Here is a 24826-nt window from a genome sequence, read left to right on the forward strand (position 1 = left end):
TTTCCAAACAATAGAAAACAAACAATAACATAATAAAAATACTTTCAAAAGGTTCCTATAGGATACTATAGATACTGAGGATGCTAATACCTTCCCTTAGTATAACTAACCCCCGAACTTTAGATCTCTTCGCATTGTTTTTACATTGCACAACTAGGGTTTTATTAGATCTTTTCCCTTTCCCTTGGATAAATTAAAGTTTGGTGGTGAACATTTTAATATTTTGTGATTCAAGTTAATACAATAACTTAATATCTGATTCTCACCACGACAGATATGGCGACTTCATTGGGGAAAAAGACATTGTAAGAGGGTTAAGCCTATTTTGATTATATTTGTGTTGTTAATATTAGTTGCTTGCCTTGTTTGTTTGGATTCTTTGTTTTGGGTGATCCATTGTGTGGTGAGGTAAGTCCTAACCCGGACTTGAGTGTACATAAATAAGATAGGATGTGGTATAGTCAAGAAGGCTTATAGTGAGTTTAATCCCGAACAAGTTGACTTGAGAATCCACCACTCATGTGGAGGTTCCCTTTACAATTATTATTGTTGATCAAGCAATTATGAAAATACATACTATATTGATTTGGGTAACCTGAGAAGCTGAGGATCTTAGTAACCCCTTTACCCCACTTGGTCTTTAGGATGTCGTGTGATGACTATGAAGGTGTAAATCTAAAATAGTTGATACGCGATACTACACTCAAATGAGATTCTCTTGAGAATATTATAATTCTCGAGTAATTGGCGTGTTGATAATATCCGAAAGATGGGTCAATGATTTTTGGGAACCTTTGTAGAACTCGTTGTATAGGTAAAAAATAAACCCATAGTACATTTGGTATGGTTAGACCCATGTCCTCAAGCTCACGACATCGAACCTTTTAACCCTATTTGTGTGTGACCCTTGTTTGTGTGTTTGTGCATTCATGCATCTGTGCATCATAAACATCATTTTTATAACAAAGTTTTCAAGGAGCTTAGGAACTTTTGTTGCAAATATTAGGTTTATCAAGGATTTTGGAGGGAAAAAGACTCAAAATTACACTTTCAAGAGTCTTAAGTTAGAAGACCTAAGGAGATTAGGATCTTTGGTTGTTGACACAGAGGCTTTCAGCAAAAGATATGGACATTTGCTCTCTCTTTTGAAGATCAACATGGCAGATAGGCTTCTTTCTACTTTGATTCAGTTTTATGATCCCGCGTATCACTGTTTCATTTTCCCTAGTTATCAGCTTATGCCAACACTTGAAGAATACTCTCATTTGATTGGTGTTCCTATTTCTAGTCAAGCTCCATTTTCTGGTTTGGAGGAAGATCCCAAAGATCAAGACATTGCAAAGGCTACTCACTTGAAAATGTTAGAGATCAAGGATCACATGACCATAAAAGGAAAAATGCTTGGTTTGACAGCTAAGTTTCTAATGAGCAAAACTCAGTATTTTGCTAGAATGAGGAGTGTGGATGCGCTTGAGGCTGTTTTTGCTCTACTTATCTATGGATTGTTCACCTTTCCTAGTTTTGATAACTTTGTTGCCATGGATTCCATCAAGATCTTCTGTCCAGTTCCTACTTTGCTTGCCGATGCCTATCATTCTGTTCATACGAGGAATTCTTATAGTGGAGGAATGATTACATGGTGTGTGCCTATATTGTACAAGTGGTTTATTTCTCACTTGCCGAGGTCTCATGCTTTTTGGGATCTTAAGGATTGTCTTTTATGGTCACAGAAGATTATGTCACTCACACATTCAGATATTCTTTGGTATATTCGTAACTATGATGGAGTTAATATCATTGATAGTTGTGGAGGATTTTCTAATGTACATCTTCTTGGTACAAAAGGAGGCTTCAGTTACAACTCAATCCTAGCTCGTCGTCAAATCGGTTATCCAATGAGAGATAAGCCAAAGAATATTCACTTGAAGGGTTTGTTCTTTAAGGAATATGAATATTGCAAAGCTCTCAAAGAGAATATTGTGCACGCTTGGCGCCATGTTCATAAGCTAGAAAAGAAAATTTCAGGGAAGATAAATTGTGTCTCTTTAGAACCTTACCTTAGATGGGTGCAAGATAGGGCCATCAGCTTGAAAATGCCTTATCCTCGCCAAGAGCCTTTGCCTTTAGCTGACGAAGAACCTACCTATATTTTTATGACTGATGCAAAGAAGTTGAAGATTGCTTTGACCAAAGCGTAGCAAGAAAGGGGCGCTTGGAAGAACAAGTATCAAATCATCAACAATGAGAATGAAGAACTTCAAAGGCAGTTGAAGATGAAGAATGAAGAAGATCTCTCCAACAAGAAGAGGAAGGTGTAAGAGGATTTATTTTCCTCTGGCGTTCAGTCAGATACTCCTTGGAAGTTGATCATGGACAAGCTCGTGCTCAAGAAGGCTGAGATGGAAGAACAAATTAAGAAGCTCAACTTGAGACTACTAGGGGAATCTCATTAGGACTTTTTTTATCTTTTATTTAGCTTTGTTTAGAACTTTTGAAAGTGTACTCAAACTTTGTAACTCTCTTTGATTAATGAAACGAGTTTCTTTTGGTCATTGTTATTTACCTTTTGATTTTTGCAATCATCTCTTAAGTTCCTTGAAACTTTTAAAATTTTCATTTTCATTGAATTCATGCATATTTCATCACACTTGCATTTTTTTCTCAAAATAAAAACTCTTTCCTGTCATTTCTTCTCCAATAGTTTCCACACTGAGACCTTCACACCAGTACAACACTAGAGCTCAAGCCCGACGTAGAATGGCCGAGCAAGAGCAAGAGATGGAAAGAGTCAATGAAGAGCTTATAGATCTATGTGGGAATATAGGTCAAATAATGGAGATGTTGCAAGTAATACGTGCAAAGATGGATACTTAACCCACAATTGTTTCTGCGATCGTCAATCCGGTGATTAATCCTCAGACAACAGTTGCTACTCCAACAACTTGGACTCCCTTTGGTATTCCTCATGGTTTTGTGCCTCCTCCTCAAGGACAGTCCACCCAACATACAGTTCCACTAACTACTGAAGTTAATCAAGTGATTCCCACTTTTGTACCCACTTCCATGCACACTCGAGTTCGATCGTACTTCGATGATCATCAACAAGTGTATGATATACCTGATATGTCTGAAGAAGGTGATGAAAGACATGAAAATCTGAGAGAAAATGTTGAAACTATTGAGAAAAGGCTGAGAGCAATGGAAGGTGATCAGATCTTTGGTGTTGCTGCCAGAGAAATCTTCCTTGTATCTAGATTGATGATCCCTGCAAAATTCAAAACACCCAACCTTGATCAACATAAAGGAGCTACTTGTCCCAAAAGTCATCTCATCATATACTATAGAAAGATGGCAGCTCACGTGGATAATGACAAACTCATGATCAATTATTTCCAAGACAGTTTGAAAGGTGCCTCTTCCAAATGGTACTTGACCCTTGATCAGACTCGCATCCGTTGTTTCCAAGATTTGTCTGATGCTTTCATCAAACAATACAAGTACAACATGGATCTAGCTCCTGATAGAAGGCAATTGTTGAGCATATCCCAAAAAGATTCTGAATCCTTTAAAGAATATGCACAAAGGTGGAGAGAGACTGCATCTCAAGTGGAACCTCCATTAACTGAAAAAGAATTGGCAGATTGGTTCGTCGACACAATGTGACCAGAATATTTTGAAAGTATGGTGGGAAGCGTGACTGCAAGTTTTTCTGACTTGGTGGTCGTGGGTATCAAAGTGGAACTTGGCTTAAAAATGGCAAGATGATTATTGCATCTAGTAATTCCAACAACAACAACAATACCAAGAAATTCTCTAGCAGTTTCCATAAGAAAAAGGAAGGAGGAACAAATGCAGTGATGGGTAGTAGAAGAAAGAATCAGTCTTGGAAAAAGCAACAATCTTTTACTTAACAACAATATGTTCAACAACCACAGTTCGCTCAACAGCCGTATGTAGCAGTGTATTAGTCAACTCAAGCAGTTCTGATCTTTCAAACAACACCCAACACTCCAACTTATCAACAAGCGCCCAACGCTCCAGTTTATCAACAAAGGACTCCAGCTCCGTGCTAAAATGCTCCATTTCAAAATAGAAGACAATGTGGAAAACCTCAGATTCCTATGTCTTACACTGAATTATATATGTCATTATTAAAGAAAGGGTTAGCTATTCCAAGACCTTTGGGACCTCCACCAGATCCTCTCCCACCATATTACAATCCCAATGCACATTGTCCGTTCCATGAAGGTGCCCCAGGGAATGATTTGGAAGGTTGTTATGACTTAAAACATATTGTGAGGGAATTGATTGAGAAAAAGATTCTTTCATTTGGGGATATCGGCCCGAATGTCAAAAATAATCCTTTTCCCGCTCATGGGTCTGTGAATGCTATTAATGATGATTATGATGAAAGTTTGAATCTTGATGCACACAAAATCAAGACTCTGCTTAGAGATTTTCATGCAAAGTTAGTGGAGGCAGGTTTGTTGAATAATTGCCATAAGAGTTGTGAAGAATGTACTATTGGTCCTAAAGGGTGTGAAATGGTCTGAAAGGATATTCAAGAACTGATTAACCAAGGTGTGTTGCAAGTAAGAAGTCGTATGAAAAAGAATGAGGTAGCAGTGATTGAACCCATCTTCAATCTACCTGAGTCAAGTACTACAACACCAGTCTTCAACATGCCAGAGCCAATATTTAACATTCCGGATTCTATTGTTCAGACAATTTTCAACATTCCAAAATTAGTTGAACCAGCCTTCAATATGCCTAAGCCAGTGGTTGTCCAGAGGCCTAGTTCTTTTCCTTTTGAGAATACTAAAGTAGTTCCTTGGAAGTATGATACGAATATGGTTAACCAAAGGTCTGAGAAAGTAGGTCAGAAAGAAGGTCTCAAGATTATAAGCACTGACATAGCAATGGGAAGCAGAATGACCCGCATTGGTCGCATTTATACCCCTCAGTTCAACTTGGCTCCACCAATTCCACCAAAATAAACCACCACCACTTTTACCAACAAAGGCAAAGGGGTGATCTCAACTGATGAAGGCACTGGATTTCTAAGGATTATCAAGAAGAGTGGTTACAAGATTATTGATCAGCTACATCAAACTCCTTCAAAGATATCCATTTTGTCTCTTCTCATGAGTTCTCCAGCTCATTGGAGTGCCTTGGAGAAATTGTTAGCTCAGGCTCATGTCACTCACGACATTACTATTGATGAATTTGATGAGGTAATTGCCAACATTACAACATGCAACCATCTCAGCTTCAGTAGAGAAGATTTGACGAAGGATGGCCAAGACTATGACCGTGCTTGCACATATCTTTGAAATGCTAGAATATACCCTAGCAAGAGTCCTTGTGGACGCTGGCTCCTCTCTGAATGTTTTACCTAAGAGTACGCTCACTAAGTTGGCATATCGAGGGGATGAGATAAGGCCAAACACATTAATTGCCAAGGAATTTGATGGATCGAGGAGGACCATCATATGGGAAGTGGAGCTGCCAATCTTAATGGGTCCACATGTGTTTGATATTACTTTTCAGGTTATGGACATCAATCCAAATTATAGTTGTTTGCTTGGAAGGTCGTGGATTCATGCTGTTTGGGCCGTGACTTCCACCTTGCACCAAAAAATGAAATTTGTTATTGATGATAAGCTAGTGATTGTGTCCGGTGAGGAAGATCTTATGGTAAGCCACCTCTCTTCATTCAGTTACATTGAGGCTGGTGAGGATGCTTTGGAAACTTCTTTCCAAGCTCTTGAAATAGCCAACGATGTCCTTATGGAAGTCAAAGAACCAAAGGGGAAGAGTATTGTCACGACGGGATTTTTTGAATGCAAGATATTGGGTTATCTTGACTCAATCGAATCACTAAAGCAAGAGTCGCCACCGAACTTTATTGTATCCAAAGACATGGAAAGGGAAAATATTGATAAAACCCTAAGAAAGAGAACTAGGTAAGCAAGTCAGTTATGCAAACGGAAGATGTTAGGCACCCTTCGCATCCTTGGTACTCCCAGGGAACCATTGATCATATATGTTGTTTGCCTTATTACAGGTATTAGAAATGGTGAGAGAGTTTTAAAATAAGAAAAGGGAGATGTTGTATTTTTTTTATTATGCTTGCAAAGATTTGTGTGAACATCTCATGCCTACGTACCCCCCAAGTGCAATGAAGGATCAAAGCTTTGTAGTTCACCTAAAAGGTTATTTTGTTTGTTGGTTGATTTTATTTGAGCAAGTGATAATAGGCCTTCTCACTTAAGAGAATGTCCATTATACATCATTTTGTTCTCGCTTGATCTTTTATGGTCCACCCTTGTGGCCGGTTAATTGCGAGGCTAAAAATACACTCGGCTTACAACATTGGTTGCGTGCTTGGCATATGGACCAAGTAAGTGCGAGGGTTAACAGTAAATATGACAACAAATGATGCAAGATGATGCATGGATTCACATGATTTCTTTTACTTTATCGACTCTTACTTTCAGGGAATTGATAAGTCTTAATCATTTGCAAACTTCTTTCAAACTGAAAGTGACAATTGCATTACAACACAATAAATGCTTACAAACAAAAAAGAAAAGTACAAGTAGAAATATAAAAAATCAAATAACCCTAGGCCTAGTCTTCAATTCATCCTTTAGAGCGGAATTCTCTTCCAATACTTGTCCAAGAAGTCCTTCGGTACATAACAGCTTCTCCTTGTGTTGACCGACAACAAACCAAAATGCCTTGAGATCTCTATCTGGCCTTTGCCTTTTTGCCAACCCTTCTTCTAGAGCTACCTTTTGTCGAACAATCACACCCTCCTTCTCCTGCAGTTGACTACGGAGTTTAGAACGCTCCCCATTAGTGAAATAGAATTTGTTCTCCCAAATGTCTCTATCTTTCACTAACTGGGCGTTCTCTTCCTTTAGCTTCTTGAATTACTCAAAAGAGACATGAGCAGGCTCCACAGGCTAATTCTTCAAAGGTGGTGGAGAAGGGTATGGCATTTTGATTTTGGAATCCCAACTTTTAACCCAAGTAGTATAAGCCTCTTTTGCCACACAGTTTCGAGGATCTAACTCAGGCTTTTTCTTGCGAGAAATATGAGACCAAGCCTTCGCAACATCCCTTCTAAGATTCACGCTCTCCTCACCTTATCGTATGACAATAGGAGTAACCAAAAGAGACTTAGGTTTATCATCCATGGAATAGCCAAGATGACGGTATGCTAGAGATGGATTGTAAGGACTAAATCCCTTGGTACCGATAAGAGGTACGTTGGGGAATTCTCCACAACTCACTACAATCGCCCTAATATCATAGGCTGCATTGTACCATACCATGTACTTATTAGTGGGTGCCATAAGCCTTTTTGACCACATGAGGTTGTCCTTGTTGTATATAGTGGATTGCGGCAAGTGTGAAATAAACCACTTGTACAGTATAGGTGCACAACAACGGACCCATCCACCCTTCTTCTCGGTCCTAAAGTGGATGGAGTAATAGACATCTCCTAGAAGAGCAGGAACCGGATTACAAGACATGAAAACCCGAATATCATCCATATCGACAAAGTCTTTGAAGCTTGGGAAGAATAGAATCCCATAAATCATTAAGGCCAAGATTGCCGCAAACACATCATTACTCCCCATGTCGGTATAATGCGATGCTCTTTCCCTTAAATACTTGATGGGAAAACCAGAAATTCCTCCTTTATTGATGATACTACTTTCTACCTCAACCTTTGGGACGTGTAGAGATGCCCCAATAATGTCCGACTTCGGTTCCTTTTCTCCTCCAATGAAATGAATCTTATCACGGATTGGGATTCCCACAATGTAAGCGAATTCTTTGAGAGTTAGGGACAATTGATAATCAGGGAAAGTGAAAAATGATATGTTGGGTCATAAAAATGTGAAAGAACCCTCAAAGCCATGCTATCCACTTTCACCTTCATCAGAGATAAAAGATTGCCATATCTCTTTCTAAATCCATCATGATCTTCCACGCGAGCAGTCAAGTCTTGCAATAGAGACAAATCTGGACCGGGGAAACTGAACTGGAACCGACTCCTAGTTTCCTTTTCCAAAGACATCCTCTAAACAAACGAAAGAAGTTTACAAATGAATATACTTTTGAATCCTTGAAAATTAAAAATGGTAACCGAAGTTTTCTTTTTAATGTGAATGCTTCATCCATCTTCAAGGATCGTAACCCGATTTATTGCAAACTTGTAGAATAATTCGGACATCGCAACTTTTAGGGACGAATCGGTATTTTTATCGAAGGGAAATCGAGGGTCAAACCGGCATAATATTCCAAGGGACCCTCTTTGTCCAAGTTTGCAATAACCTGAGTAATATCTCCTTAAAAGTGGGTGAAGGATGTTATGATGCATGAACGTATGAACACACAATGAAAGGTTATTGGTTTAGGATCACAAGCATGGGACTAAGATGGATAAAGTCAAACCCCCTCCCACAAGGTGTGTACTATAAGATTAGGAGATAGAACAAGTAACTGGGTTCTACAAAGGTGCTTGAATATCAACAATCCATCTCGAAGTTATTACCAACTGATCACGTAAGTGAGGGATGATAATAACCTAAAGAGAATCTCATTCAAGTGTGGTATCATGTATCAATCCAAAGAGGCCTGGGACAAAAGGGTATTATCACACCATGTTTTCCTAAATAGGCAAAGACGGGTTAATTGGGTTCTATGGTTCTCGGTGTTCATACCCTAGGGTCGTCCTCCTCTAATACCATTATGGCTAAATCATAAGGCCTCGAGAAATCAGGGGGAGTCTCCACCAAGTGCGAATCTCATGTCAACCCCACATCACCTAAGCCAAAGAGGTCTTCATGACTATATTACATATTATTCTTATGGTTTTGCTCAAGCTTGGGTAAAAGCTTATCTCACCACAAATGTATCACCCATCAAACAAACAACAATATACAAGTAATTTAGCCTGACTTTGCTATTGGGGGGTGCAAATAGTTTTCCCCAGCAAAGTCTCCACCTGTCGCGGCAAGATTTTTTGAATGCAAGATATTGGGTTATCTTGACTCAATCGAATCACTAAAGCAAGAGTAGCCACCAAACTTTATTGTATCCAAAGACATGGAAAGGGAAAATATCGATAAAACCCTAAGAAAGAGATCTAGTTAAGCAAGTCGGTTATGCAAAGGGAAGGTGTTAGGAACCCTTCGCATCCTTGGTACTCTAAGGAACCATTGTTCATATATGTTGTTTGCCTTATTACGAGTATTAGAAATGGTGAGAGAGTTTTAAAATAATAAAAAGGAGATGTTGTGTTTTTTATTATGCTTGCAAAGATTTGTGTGAACATCTCATGCCTACGTACCCCACAAGTGCAATGAAGAATCAAAGTTCCGTAGTTCACCTAAAAGGTTATTTTGTTTGTTGGTTGATTTTATTTGAGAAAGTGATAATAGGAATTATCACTTAAAATAATGTCCATTATACATTATTTTGTTCTTGCTTGCTCTTTTATGGTCCACCCTTGTGGCCGGTTAATTGCGAGGCTAAAAAGACACCCGGCTTACAACATTTGTTGGGTGCTTGGTATATGGACCAAGTAAGTGCGGGGGTTAAAAGTAAAGGTGAAGTTTGTGTTTTTTTAATCTTTGATTAGGTTAAAGCCTTTATTAGGTGTTTTGAAAAGTGTTTTGACATGCAAAGGGGGTGGTTTGCTAAGTTATGGACAAAGGGTGGTGAAAAGTTTTTCATGCAAGAAATTAACTTTAGTTTGGATGGTGGATTTTAGGTTGATTTTAGTTTAAGGAATTAAAGCATACAACCTCTAACCTACCCCTCATGCAAAGTCCCATACCCTTAAATATATCATCCATAGTATCCTTATTACATCACTTTGAAAAGCAAGAAAAATAAACTAATCCTAAGGTGATATTTCCCTTCCATACATGGAATCTCAAAAATAAAAGGATATGTGAAAGCAATCTAATAAAATGAAGAAATAAGACATATCTTGGTCTCTTTCTGGTCTCACTTTATTTGGAATGACTCTTCCTCTTTGTAATTTTGTTTTTCACCATGTTTGAATAAAGCACTCTTGAATGTAACAAGAAGAGAAACAATGCTAATGTAATGACTTAAAAAATTTTAAACTATAACATAGAATCAAAATTGTTAGTAAACTTTAAAATATGAAGTGAAGTAGTGTGAGTCCAGAATGACATATATTTTTTGGATATTTTTCTCATGTGAGCAAAAGCATATTTGAACATGATTATCAAGGCATGTCACAAATGGGATTCAAACTAAACATGCTTTTTAAACAAAATGAAATGAAAATGGAAAAAGATCAAAATACAAAAACACTTAACATATGAAATGACACATAATGAGATCAGAATCAAATGCAATTGAGACACATCATAAATCATGCAATTTGACAAAATGGGAATCAAAGTAAGGCATGTTAGCAAGGTATAAACCCTAATCTACAGCATGCTTGAACATTGAACCAAAAGTGCAAGATGTAAACATGATATCAAAAACAATTGGGAAGATGAAATGAGAAAAAATGATATGGAAAACCAATAATGTTCATGTATTGAATTCATGATGAATATCAAATAAGTTATGGTGTTAATCATACAATGTGTCAATTAAACATGCTAAAACAATGTCAAATCAAACACAAAATCAAATGTAAATGAAAAGGACCAAAAATGCAAATTGGACAGAAGCAAACATATTCCAAAATTTCATGCAAACATCAATATGGAATCATAAATCAAGCATCAAGATTAGAGGTCCATTCTAAAGTAAAAAACAAACATCATATTGAAACCAAATATGCAATCATTTCACATTGATCAAAGCACAAATAAGAACTAATTGAAAAAGGGGTCAAATGAGGCAACTTCCAACATAGAAAAGTGTACAAATATCATGTTGAAACCAAATATGCAATCATTTCACATTGATCATGTACCAAGAACAAGTTATAACTTGAATCAAACAAAAAGGGCAAAAGGAAAATCCTAATTTGAACCTTAAGAAATAAGCTTCAAAAGAAAATGTGCTCAACATGAAATATGCCACAAATCACCTAAGGAGACAAAAAATGTGATCATATGCCATTTGTGACCCAATTTGAAACACTTAGAGTTTTCAAACCTTGGAAATAAATGGATAATAAACCCTAAAATAAAACCAAATGAAAAATGATTCAAAACAGAAAGCTCAAAGAATAAAAAGTGTCACTTATTGCATAAGGATCACTCACAAAAAATTTGGGATTTTTATCATGTAATCTGAAATTACTATGATTTAAATACATTAAAAATAATACAGAAAAAGAAAAAAATGATTTTTAATTTTCTATTGGTCAAAAAAATAAATAAAAATCATATTCTGAAGTAGAAAATTATTCTAAACAACTTTCATGTTGGACATTTTTTTTAGATTCCAAAGGGTTTGAGAAAAATTAAATAATCAAAATAAATAAAATAAAAAACAAAAATAATAAAAATGTGATCCAGTGGAAATTAGGGGAAACAATTCTATGGTAGGGCAGTGCGCAGATCAGTCCATTCCCTTCATTAATGAGGTGGCACAATATAAGCCACCTAATTTAATGGGGACACACCATAGAGTGTGTTTCTTAATGCATGGGAACAAAAACAAATTCAAATATTTGGAGGGACCACACGTCACACTCCCATTGGTCCAATTTGAATTTTTGGAGGGAGGGGCGTGTGGTCTCCTTAGAAGACGACTGGACCACTATCGGCGGTGGCCGGTTTCTGGAAAAATACAAAAAGCTTCAAAATGCAAAACTCAAAAGAGCAAAGTTTCTTAGAATCTCATGGAGAGTAAGATGGTATGGTCCAAAATTATTTAAAAACAAATAGTAGTGCAAATTGAATCTAGTATCATGAAATTAAATGTTACCCAGTTCATGAAAATGCAATTAAATGGCATAATGATCATCAGGAATAAATTTCTAACAACATGGTATCAATAAAATCACGATTTGGTTCAGGTTAGGTACCTCTTGAAGATCACTCAAATGGATGACTTTAGAGCACTGTGTCGCATTACGCGAAAAACCGGCGGGAAAACAAGAACAACAGAGCCGCCACCGTGCGTTATTTATCCCAAAAGAGGGAAAGGAAACGCTCAGAGTAAACCTGGAAAAAGCATGGTCTCGCGACCAAAGAGAATGGGATCGGGAGTCGGTTATGCGAAGGAAGGTATTAGCACCCCTACGCATCCGTCGTACTCGACGGGATCCACGCACAAAAGGAAGGAAAATTGGTTGCTAAAACACTGCTCAAACACCCATTTACACAGGCTGAAGGAGACACAAGAAAACGAGAGACTGACTCGGCAGGATATCGTATCCTGGGCCTACTTAGTCTATCAGGCATAGACATCAGAGTCAAAGTAGTTCGGACTGGGGAAACGACACATGCTCGCTAGGACGTCGCATCCTATGCATACGTATCTCCTTAGGACGAAGGAGAATCAGAGCATTCGTAGCTCGGCTAACACGCACACAAACAAACACAGGCAAAGGTAAACGTGGAGCCCGAATGCCAATCACTGGACTTACATCAGCATCCGAACCAAACACACGCAAGGAGGCAAACGTGGAGCCTGAATGCCAATCACTGGGCTTACATCAGCATCCGAACCAAAACGCACACTGGAACCCGAATGCCACTCGATGGACTTACATCAGCTTCCAAGCACACAACAAGACAAAACAAAGACACAGGCGCCCGGAGAGATCTGCTCATCTCCTGCCTACGTACCTCATCTGGTATGAGGATCAGGGCGACGTAGTTCCCCTACGAAGGGACACAGGACTAGCCTAACCAGATGACAGAGGGGAACACAACTAGGGAGACTACGACTCGAGCCTAGCTATTATCATGCAAAGTTGTCCCTAAGTCAAGGTTTCTAGCTAACTTGCACAGGAAGCAAGCCTATCCTATTCAACACAAGCAGTAAATCAAGCATTCACAAGTAGCACACGCTATATGCACACAAAAAGGGCTCAATCAAAGGGTAAGACTGCAAGACCAAGTCATCTGTACAGGGGTATGGTTAGCTCTTAACCTTGCCATTGAGGGGCTAAGGTGAAGCTGATGAAAGGAGAGTGAAGATAAAACTTCACAGCTCTTATCCCTGGTCAGGGAGAGCTTCAGACAAAGGAGTGTGGGTTCAGAAAGGAGGAACCCTTCTACACTCGAGACTCTGACACAACTGTACATTGTACGAGATCTTGGGTTTGTGTCCCAATGCATCAACACGGTGGTGTGAGCAGAGGGACGACTCAACAGAATAGCGGGGGATAGATTGCATATCCCTTGGGTTCCGCCAATTGCCTCATTGAGGTCTTTACCTGCTTGGCACAAAAGTAAACAATCACAAACATCGCCTCTTAAGGAGGACTTCAGACAGGTGCCTGGCCAAGTAACAGGCCAGGTCTTCCAGACTACATGGAGACAAGAATGTTATGCCTCAGTGCAAATTGCTTATCAAGCAAAGCAAAGCAATATTAGCAACTAATGTACCTGAAATCAATCAAATATCATCAGTATACCAATCACACAACTAAACAACAAATGATTCAACAACTAGCTATAAACAGACAAACACAATCCAATGCACCAAAGTGCAAGCAACTCAAAAGCCAAACATCCTACAAAACAAAACAAGTTAGTGTACAATGTCAAATGACATCTCAATCAAAAGTGAATCCACCTCCTTAAGGTATTTTGCCTCTTAACCTGAAAATCACATTCAAACATGAGATACAAGACCACTAGGACAAGCCTAGGGTCAAAAAGAAGGAAAAAAGTCAAAACAGCAAGTGAAACATGATCAAAATCAACATTAATCAAATTCAAAGAGAATCCAATTGGTCTCATGCCTAAACCATACACCAAATTAATTTCATGCACAAATTAGATCAAGCTAGGCAATTATGAGTCATATAGGAGCAAACAGAAAGATCACACTCAATCAAATACCTAAACAGCTCAATAAATTCCACAAAAATTCCAGCCTAAACAGGGCATATTCAGTGAGCTACATATCAATTTTCATGCCATTTGGACAACAGAAAGTAGGTCAATGAAAATCATAAAGTCAGCAGCAATCCAAACAAGTCAACACATGGTAGCAAAATGATCATCAACTTTACTCAAATTCCAAACAGTGAAAACAATTAAGAAATTAATGGGACCAAAGCCAAACTACACCTAAACATGTTATGAATCACTCCATCAAATTTCACATTCATATGATATAGTATGAGCATTTCATGAGACATGGAAGTCAAGTAGTCAAGCAAAGACCAAAAAATGCTAAACAGCAATCAAAAATCTCAATTAAATGGAAAATGAATCAACAATTCATGCAAAAATTCATGGTGAAACTAGACATATACAAGACACAGCATGAAAAATTTGAGATCAATTGGAAAAGCCTAGGCATGTCAAATAAATTCATGAAATTGACCTAACCTAGTGTGACACAAATTGTCACACTCAACTTGCACACATCATAACTACCAAACCAGAGATCCAAAATTCACAAACTATACATCAAAATAACCAGAAAGTAGTCAAGAATTAACATGTGAAATTTCATTCAATTTGGACAATGTATGAGTATTTCATGTTAAAAATGGTGAAACATACAAAGAATGCACACATGACAAAGATCCATAGGCCAAGCAAAAAATCTCCATGCACAACTTGAGCTATCATACCTATAAAATTCTAGACAAAATTATGAAGCTAACAAAAAAAGTCTCACGAAATTTGGACTTAAAATGGATTTTATATGAATTTTATAAGTTTTGGAGTATTATTGAATAATTATCTAATGATTAACGAATTAATTAAGCTTGCAATGGCGTTTTCGTAATTAGTCCAAAAACGTGGTACAGTACTCATTTATTGCGTGTCAGCGTTTCATTGGCTATTATGGGAGGGAAACAAGATTTTCAAAAGTGCCATGAACAGAAACGGATTCAACGTGAAACATTTCCAGATTTTTCTCGTTCTTCCTCGCGTTCAAGTTCTTGAGTCCCAGCTACGGTTTCGATCAAATCTCAACGAAAACACACAAATGATATACCGTTGGAAAGGTCTAAACACGTACGTTCCAAATATGACTATGAAATCGTCCAGAAACTCATATACGAAGCGAATCGAACGAATGAAGTTTTGGCATACAATCTTAAATCCAAGATATCTCTCTCAATAATTGATGAAAACGCATGATACAAGCTCTATGCTACTCTACAATGAAAGATCTACAAATGCCCTATCTCAATTTGGAAAACGGTGAGATTCGAAATCCAACCTTGTTCGATGGCAGTCGCGGAATTTGTGCTCGTTTTGCTTCGATTCACTAAAACAGATGAAGTATGGTGATTAGGAAGATGATTGGCACAACTTTGGTAGCTCAACAACACTCCAAACGTTTGGATTCTTGATTTGCCATTGATGAACAATCTTGGACAGTTGGAGTTTTTGATGGTTTTGAGCTCCAATTGATGCAAACAGCTCTTGATTAACACCTGCAAATGAGAACTACACCACGAATTTGCAAGAAAATTGATGAATTATTGATGAATTTGGAAAAAAAGTGAAAATTCAAAGTGAAAAAAGTGAGAGAATTGAGAGAGTTTTTTGTCATTTTCTGTTTGGATCTTGAAAAATGATTAGTGCCTCTGCAAAACAGTTGCAATTATCTATTTATACCAAGGCTTAATCACAAAATTAATCCCAATTAGCAAAATGGAAGGTTTTGTGTTAATGTGCAATTTTCAAGCTTTGGCCAAAATGCCCTTTCTTAAACCAGCTGATTTTTCTGTCCAAACTTGGTTCCAACAGGTCACAAATGACATTTAGAAAGTGTTGCAAAAAGCCTCATTTCAAAATTCCAAGTATTTCTCAAATTGGACCATTTTGCCCTTGGTTTTTAATTAGTGCACTTGAAAAATGACCTTTTTGTGTGAAGGCTTTTGGCAAAATGTGATGATGGATTATGAAAGTACATATCAAATGTGGTTTTCTCAAAGAAAAACCATCCAGTTCGGCCATTCCATGTGCAAGTTATGGCACTTTGAATTTGGACATTTTTGAAAAATGACTGGACCATATCTTGTCAACCACACATGGGAATTTCAAGTTCTGGGACTTTTTGGAATGGTGAGACCAAGATCTTCAACTTTCATGTTGGACCAAATTCCATTTGAAGCTTGTATGATGAAGTAATTTTGGGAAAAAAACTTTCCATTTTGGGCAGCTGAAATTACAGGTCACCTGCCATTTTAGGAAACTTCTGATCTGACCTCCAAATCTTCAACCTTGGTCTTTGGTATGTCAAATGAGACTTATATGGACATGAATGAAGCCTTTCAAACCATCTCCCACCTTCAAATCCATAAAATCAGGCACAGTTGACCACAGTTGACTTTCTAGGGTTTCTGAAGAAATTCAGCTTGACTGTTGAGCTTTGATCATCCAATCTTTGGCCAAACCACTTCACAATGATCCTTAGACCATATGAACTTGATAAATCAACCATAGGGATTTGTTCCAATGAAAATAGCACATGCTTGCTGGATTGACTGATTCTCCTGACCAGTTTGACCTGATTTGTCAGAATGACTTGCACTTGGGCAAAAGGCAATGCAAATGTTATGCAATGGACTATGTTATGTTAATGACCTAATGATGAAAATGTATGTACAAAAGGTAGGGTGCAAATTTGAGGTGCTACAGCTGCCCCTATTCAATCAACTGGGAACCCGAATGGATGAGAGCAACGGCTGTCAGACTTTCAGGGTAAACAGGGATTGAATACCAAGAACCGCAGAAATTTGCACAATGCTGGGATTTGTCTTCTTTTTTTCTTTTGTTTTCGTTAGAGGTACAACCACATCCAGACATCAACACACGATGAATGGGAACAGAAATCTCAACTAGATGCCAGCGGACAACTAGGAAAAACTCAACGTTTACCAAGACCAACGGAGAGGTAAATCAACTCTACTGGGGATAACCAGGAAAGGACACAACCATACGTCAGCGGACGTAATGGGAAAAACTCAACGTTTACCAAGACCAACGGAGAGGTAAATCAGCTGGGACAACCAGGAAAAACTCGACGTTTACCAAAACCAACGGAGAGGTAAATCAGCTGGGACGACCAGGAAAAACTCGACGTTTACCAAAACCAACGGAGAGGTAGCCAGACATCATCGGATGAATGGGAAGACTCGACCAGACGTCATAGGACGAAAGGGAGAAGCTCGACGTTTATCGACACCAACGGAGAAGGAGACCAGACATCATCGGATGAATGGGAAGACTCGACCAGACGTCATAGGACGAAAGGGAGAAGCTCGACGTTTATCGACACCAACGGAGAAGGAGACCATACATCATCGGATGAATGGGAAGACTCGACCAGACGTCATAGGACGAAAGGGAGAAGCTCGACGTTTATCGACACCAACGGAGAAGGAGAAAGCCACTTCACGAGGGAAAGGCACCACAATCAGAAACCGAATAGGACGTCTACTGGGGATTCTGGCTGGGAAATCAACCAGACATTAATGAATGACTGGGAATAGGGTATACAATCAGACGTCATCGGACGAATGAGAAAAACTCAACGTTTATCGAAACCAACGGGGAGGTAAATCCACATGGGGAAGGGTACAACTAGACGTCATAGGACGAATAGGAAAAACTCGACGTTTATCGACAGCAACGGAGAGGAGGAAACTCTGAGGGGAATCAACAGTCATTAATGAATGATCTGTGAGGGATAAGCAACTATACGTCATCGGACGACTAGGAAAAACTCGACGTTTATCGACACCAACGGAGAGGAGATTCTTCTGGGGACGACCCTGTGGGGAAAGATATCAACTATACGCCAACGGACGCATAGGAAAAACTCGACGTTTATCGACACCAACGGAGAGGAGGAAGTTCTTCTGGGGAGAGGGAACCCAACCAAATCATCAACGGATGATCGGGAAAAACTCGACGTTTATCGACACCAACGGAGAGGAGGAAACTTCTGGAGAGAGAACAAGACCCAACCAAACGTCAACGGACGATTGGGAAAAACTCGACGTTTATCGACACCAACGGAGAGGAGGACTCTTCTGGGGAGAGTGAACACAACCAAATCATCAATGGATGATCGGGAAAAACTCGACGTTTATCGACACCAACGGAGAGGAGGAATCTTCACTAGGGAAGGAGGACGACGTTACGAACATCGAAAGATGATGTTTACCGACATCAAAGAAGACCAGACACTACGCATGACTGGGGAATCACCGAAAGATGGTGTTTACCGACACCAAAGAAGACCAGACACTACGCATGACTGGGAAAGCACCGAAAGATGGTGTTTACCGACACCAAAGAAGACCAGACACTACGCATGACTGGGAAAGCACCGAAAGATGGTGTTTACCGACACCAAAGAAACAACACACGCGGGTGCTGACGGGATACTGACATCTACAAGATGACAGGGCAAGGCTGACCACTTGTAGGAGATCTCACTGGGGAACAAGGTCACGACAGCGAGCAAACAGGAAGGAACACCACGGATACCGGGTTGTAGGTATGAAACGGGTGACCGACCAAACGTGAATTGGTTTGTGTTCCAAAACACTCAACATCCTGAAGAGGGCTAGAAAAGCGATCTTGTTAAAGGAGGGACATTCGATTCCACAGGGAATACGAATCTTACTCTGCTGGAGAAAGCAATCAAAAGACTGACCAGAGAGTGCATGAGATATATTATCTATAGCCGTCGAAACGTAGACAACATACTCGCATGGAAGATTATCCATAACCGGATTGGAGGTTGTTAGATGGATAGATCGACCGACATCATCCTGAAGAGAGCAAAGGCAAACTTGTTAAAGGATGGACATTCGATTCCGAACAAAGGAATACGAATCTTACTCAACCGGGGAGGACAACTTCGACCCAAGAGCGCATGAGACATATTATCTATAGCCGTCGGAACGTAGATAACATACTCGCATGGAAGATTATCCATAACCGGGTTGTAGGTTGTTAGATGGATAAACGACCGAAAAGAAAGGCATCGGGGTACCAGACTAGGTATGCAAAAGATGACCAATCAAAAGAGGATAAAGTTGCTAACTCGGAGCAAATACCCAAAGGGAAGAGGAAGACCCACTGGGGACAATACTGCTTGATTAAGGCAAGTATCCAGAGGGGGAAAGAATATCAATACCGTAAACTGGATACTGATAACTGCAAAGAGGGGATTACATCTACCGGTTTGTAGGCAGAAAACCACGGAAAAGTAACTGTCATCAATCAGGATGAGCCCAAAGGGTTAACTCCACCAAGGGGAGAACGTGGGATTTTACAACTACCAGCTAGTAGGTAGAAAACCACAAAGATAGGACTTACAACTACCGGTTTGCAGGTAGAGGCCAACAAATAGAATGAACCACAAAGGCTACCTCTGTTAGGGGATGAAAGTGGGATTTTACAACTACCGGCTTACAGGTAGAAAACCACGACGATAGGACTTACAGCTACCGGTTCGTAGGTAGAAGCCACAAACAGTCAACGGGGAGCCAATTTAGGATCAATCCCAAAAGGCAGACTGAAACAAGACTCATCCTAATGAGGAAAGAACTCAATAGGGAAACCCGTCCCGTGAGGGAGGGAACGGAAACAACCGTCATCCACGAGGATCTAACTCAGTGGGGGAACACAGAAGGAAATGGTAGACACTTTCTGCTTAAGGGGTAGACTCTACATGGAGAGATCAGACACACCCACATCTGCTAGGAGAATTGACCCAATCTTGCAAGATGCTACCAATCGGGGAGTAACAATGCTGGGGATACCCACTCGACTAAAGAGTCACTTGTTGGGGAAACACTTCTCTCAACCCTGCTGGGGATATCCACTTCTGAAATCGATCCAAGCGATGCTAAACTCTTTCCAACAATCCATTCTCGGTCACCACGGCTAAGGGCTAATGGATATGCTTGCAACGCAGATGCATGAGAGTTTTTTTTTTAGCGCAATGCCCCATGATCATGGAAATGCTACGCACTAATGATGCAATATGCTATGCTTGTCTAAATGATGGATGCATAAAAATACGTCCCCTCCAGAGACAACACCGGGGAACTCCAGGAACTCTGCTGAAGATCTCCTTGCCACGTCATTTTCCGCCCTGCTGGGGAAAGACAATCCTCGCTGGGGATGAACTCCATCGGACCCGAACTGCTTGGTGATTACCCTGCTAGGGGAGGCAACCCATGCTTGTCTCTACTGGGGATGATTTTCTCCAAACCCAATCCGCTTGGGGACCTCGCTGAGGGAAAACCATCAACACAAACTCTGCTGGGAAGACAGCTTCAGACTTGGGAAACAATCACAACTTCGCTGGGGATACGGTAACCTTCAGGCTTGCTGAGGAGGCACCGATCTCGAATTTTCTAGGGAGATGACACTCTCAAACCCATTGGGGAGACACGGCCCATCGGACACGGGCCGCCCTTCGATTCGTCGAACACTGGTGTTCACCATCCTACCACAGTGTTGACTTTCCACTTTTGAGAACTCCCAGACTCATCTGGACTCTTCTGATTCATCCCACGAAGATCGAATCCCTGGGATCCATACAAACTTTCCAGTCCTCAGACTTTGAAGAGTCTTCTTGATTAGCTTTCAGGATCGTCGTCCTTCTTCTTCACCGTCCTTTCATTGTTCGTCTATCCCTTGCCCCTGGTTGGACTCTGTGGGGATTTCTTTTTTTTCAAAGGGCTTCATATCACCACCTGTCAGCGAATGAAGATATCTAACAGCGCCTGCACAAGAGATTGTTAGATAAAAGCGTGCCCCAGGCGTGTCCCACGTTTCAACATCTTGGTCACTCAAACTTCCGAATAAGATTTCCAGATTTCAATCTTATAAGCATGCATCGGAAGGGACCTCTTATGTTTCAAAATGCAAATATTCTTATCAAAATGAACGGATGTTTTCGTAATCAAAGCGGTAATGAAAACCAAAACAAAACTATTTGACTGAACACGCATTTATTAACTGAAACAAAAAGGTGGCTCAGAATCGAGCAACACACAGGAAGCAAACCCTGGAAAGAGGTGATTGCGCATAAAAGGAAAAATCTATCCTAATGGCAATGTAAAACCGTGATCTCATCGGGTTCCAACTCGGTTACACCCCATATGTCCTCAAGACTCCCCGTACTTTCTGTCTTCTGAACAAGACGCTTCCAATCGATCTCTGTCGGAGACTATCCAAGTCATATCTCAAGCACAAACGATCATGCTGGACGCAATTGTTCGTTTCAGTCCCTCTTTTGCCTGGACCGCCCTTTCGGGTTTCAGTCCACCGGGATACCCCTTTTTGCCCAAGTCGCCCTTGTGGGGTTTTCGACTTGCCGAGTGTACAGTTCTTTTCTTTTATTATCCCTAACTTTTGCCCGAACCTTTTCTCTTTTTTTTTCTTGGTTCGCCGGGATGCCCCTTTTTTGCCTGGACTCTTTTATTCTTTTTGTCCAGCGGGTCTCTCTTTTTTTTCACGAAGTATCTTTTAACTGCGTCCGCATTCACAGGGGATGGAAAATCCTCGCCACTCATGGTCGTCAGCAACAAAGCTCTGTCGGAGAAAACCTTCTTGACCATGCTGGGGATTCATGACTGTATATCCACTTGCCCCACGATCGTCTTGAGGAGGAAGGATCCTTTTCAACACCATATCTCTTCCATGCTACCCACGAGGTCGCACTTCTCGGTTAACAACACGCTTCATTTACCGGGTACAACTGCCCCATGACAAGTAACTGTCAGCCCTTTTCGCAATCAGGCTCAACGCGTCATACCGAGTCCTCATCCACTCGCCCTTTTTCAAGTTTACGTCCAACGGGACCCCATGACGACCTGAGTCTCAAATGGTAGTACAATCTTCATCCCAAACTCGAGTGAGAAAGGCGCTGCCCCAGTAGATGCACGTATCGAAGTACGACACTCAGGATACCAACTTTGTACTCAGCCACCATCGTTGGTGCTTTCAACTGTTATCGAGGAAGCACTAGCTCATTCACTTTAAACTTTCCCCATCAGACATCAGAATCCATTCGGATTCAGGGTCAGGCCCCTCCTCCGGGATCGGTCACTCTCAATCTTTCGATTCGAGTACCTCGAGATGTCCTCATTAGGGACTTCAGACTTCCTGGGTTGATAATCATCAATGGGTTGTTGGGCGAGATAACCATACAGTACCCTCCTCTTGATTACTTTCTGGGAGACATCCTGAACATCGTATTCAGTCGACACCATTCGCCCTCTCGCAGCCTGTCCGGTCATGCTGACTTTTCAAACATATACTTGATCAGATCCATTTTGGACATCCACAAAGTGGTATGAACCAGCATACTGTCTCAGTCGGCGAGCAGCCTATGCCAAAGTACATCAAGTTTTCTCGAGCAGTGAGTGTGTTGTTTCACAGTCGATAAACTTTTTGCTTAGGTAAATTGCATGCTCTTTTCGACAAGACTAGTCATGCTGACCCAATACGCCTCATAGACCCCTTAAGGGCTGTCAAGCACCAAATCAACAGTTGTTTCTTCCAGGGATGGTATCAGAATCAGAGGTTCCTGCTACTCATTTTTCTTTCCATGCCCCTTGGCAGTCACCCTTCCACCTGACCATTTGATTTCTTTTTTTTGTTTTTGGTTCAGGCGTTTCTAGTACTGTTCTTCTTTTTCTTTTTTTCTTTTTTTTTTCTTTTTTAGCAGGATCGACCTCGACTCCTCTTTCGTTCACAATAAGCCTCGGCAGTTTGCCGGACAACACTCCATAAGTGCGCGACTTCGAACTCAACAGTATGAGTTATCTCCGCCTGTCAAACAACTTGGTCCACCGGATGCCCCTCTTCCTCTTGGGACTTTGTCATCATGTCATCAACATGGCATTCGCTTTCATGATGAGTCATATCATGAAGCAAAGTCACCGTAGCCCTTTGATCCGTGGCACCGGCCTTCTTCTTCACTAGAGGATAGTCTTCTCTCGATGGTAGCTCGTGCCCCACAACATGGGTATTCCACCCTGGTGTACCTTGATGCAACCAGGTGAAGATATCAACCTGCTCTTTCAACAGGGCTACCATTCTGTTCTTGACTTGCCTCTGAAGCGGCCTCAACTTTCATTTCCCTTCTGACCTCGGCGGTACTTGGGATGACAATCTTGACTCGCTCCTCGTGCGGTTGAATCACCTTCTCCTCTTATTTCAACAACCTGGCTATTCCCAGCAGATCACAATCTTCTTCGCCTTCTTTTTCGGCATGATAGATCGGATTGTCGAAGTCATACAGAGGTGTAACCAAATTGTTATCGATGAGATCAGGATGGTAATCACTTTTGTGGTCGGAACCAAATGAATCAAAAGGAAAGAGAATAAAAACATTGCCATTTTTATTTATATTTTTTAAAACTGCAAAAAGTGAAAAACAGGGAACACCGCTTTTAATCACAAAAACATCCATTTATTACTGATGCAAAATGTTGCACAATGAAACACATGAGATGGCCTTTACAATAGACCATTACGTTTCGGGCAAAACGTATGGCTTTCATGCAAACAACATTAAAACACAGAAAAGCTACTCTTCCGGATGAGTGACAATGATGCTTTTGGAGGCCTTCCAATCGCCTGGTACGCACGACTTTATCCACAGCTCGAGCTCGCGGTCGCGGTCGATCTCTTCACTCACTGAACAAGCATGATCAGAATCCAGCATTCCTGCACTGACAAAGATGTACGGCGAACGACGTCCTCTGTTTGGTCTAGACGACTCTTGATCTGGATAACTGATCCCGAACATGTCTGCCTTTACCACTATGTCAATGATCCTTCCCCAGCCTCGAGCCTCTTTGTTCTTCACCACTTCTAAGGCTTGCTTAGAAGAAGAAATGGACAACTTCTTCTCCTTCTCAGGAACAACAGCATTCTCCACCTTGACGGTTTCGATTGCTTGACTGGGTGTTTCAACTTTTTCACTATCCATTTCCACCATCTTCTAGGTCGTGCCCCTCATCAATCCCTCTGTGGTGGCAGCCGCACAACAAATATCAACAACAAGGAGAGCTCCATCCTGTACCAGAGGTTTTGGGACCACAGCTATTGGAACCTTTAGCTGATCTTCCTCAGTCATCCCCATTCCTCTCTTGACCTTTTTCACCATCTTCATCTTTACAGGACCCTTCCTGGGTACAGGGTTGACATCCCCATCCATGATCTGTGCCAAGCTGATGATCTTTGAGTCCACCATGTCCTGGACGACATGTTTGAAAGTCCTACAACCCTCAACACTGTGCCTGGGTGCCCCAGAATGGAACTCGCACCTGGCATTCTCATCATAGTGTGCAGGCCTCTTCTGTTGTGCTACGGGAATCAAAATCCTTGGCCGAATTAACCCCAAATCCCTCAATCTCCTGAACAAAAGGGTGTAGGTCACAGGTGGTTCCTCGAACTGACGCTCCTCCTTTTTCTTCTTCATCTGGCTCCTAACTCTCGGCGCCTTCTGTTGAGGTAGTGGTTGTTGCGGTGGTATAGGTGGATTACCAACAGGAGCGGTTACAGCAGCAGCATAAGGATGATAACGATCCTTACTGCGTTCTTTCTTAATTGGCACACCGCTTGACTCAACCTCTTTCTCGAGCGGACCACTACCAGAGAGCTTCTTTTCTACAGAG

The 24826-nt window shown here is 40.7% G+C and overlaps 2 protein-coding genes across 2 annotated transcripts; both read left to right on the top strand.

Moving 5' to 3' along the window:
- The first annotated feature begins 1157 nt into the window (after window positions 1-1157).
- Window positions 1158-2198, top strand: LOC127123325 (uncharacterized). The gene has a single exon (XM_051053555.1). The coding sequence runs from the start codon at window positions 1158-1160 to the stop codon at window positions 2196-2198; it is 1041 nt and encodes a 346-aa protein (XP_050909512.1).
- A 559-nt stretch (window positions 2199-2757) lies between these two features.
- On the top strand, window positions 2758-3663 carry LOC127123326 (uncharacterized). Its single transcript, XM_051053556.1, has 2 exons — window positions 2758-2847; window positions 2920-3663. The coding sequence occupies exons 1-2, from the start codon at window positions 2758-2760 to the stop codon at window positions 3661-3663; spliced, it is 834 nt and encodes a 277-aa protein (XP_050909513.1).
- The last annotated feature ends 21163 nt before the right edge of the window (window positions 3664-24826 follow it).

This window comes from Lathyrus oleraceus, chromosome 2 (genome assembly GCF_024323335.1).
Source record: "Lathyrus oleraceus cultivar Zhongwan6 chromosome 2, CAAS_Psat_ZW6_1.0, whole genome shotgun sequence".
Lineage (NCBI taxonomy): Eukaryota > Viridiplantae > Streptophyta > Magnoliopsida > Fabales > Fabaceae > Lathyrus > Lathyrus oleraceus.

Excerpts from the sequence above, each read along its gene's own strand:
- LOC127123326 (XM_051053556.1), top strand. The coding sequence starts at position 2,758 with ATGGCCGAGCAAGAGCAAGAGATGGAAAGAGTCAATGAAGAGCTTATA. Across the intron at positions 2,848-2,919 it reads AAATAATGGAGATGTTGCAA|ACAACAGTTGCTACTCCAAC; the intron begins GTAATACGTGCA and ends ATTAATCCTCAG.
- LOC127123325 (XM_051053555.1), top strand. The coding sequence starts at position 1,158 with ATGGCAGATAGGCTTCTTTCTACTTTGATTCAGTTTTATGATCCCGCG.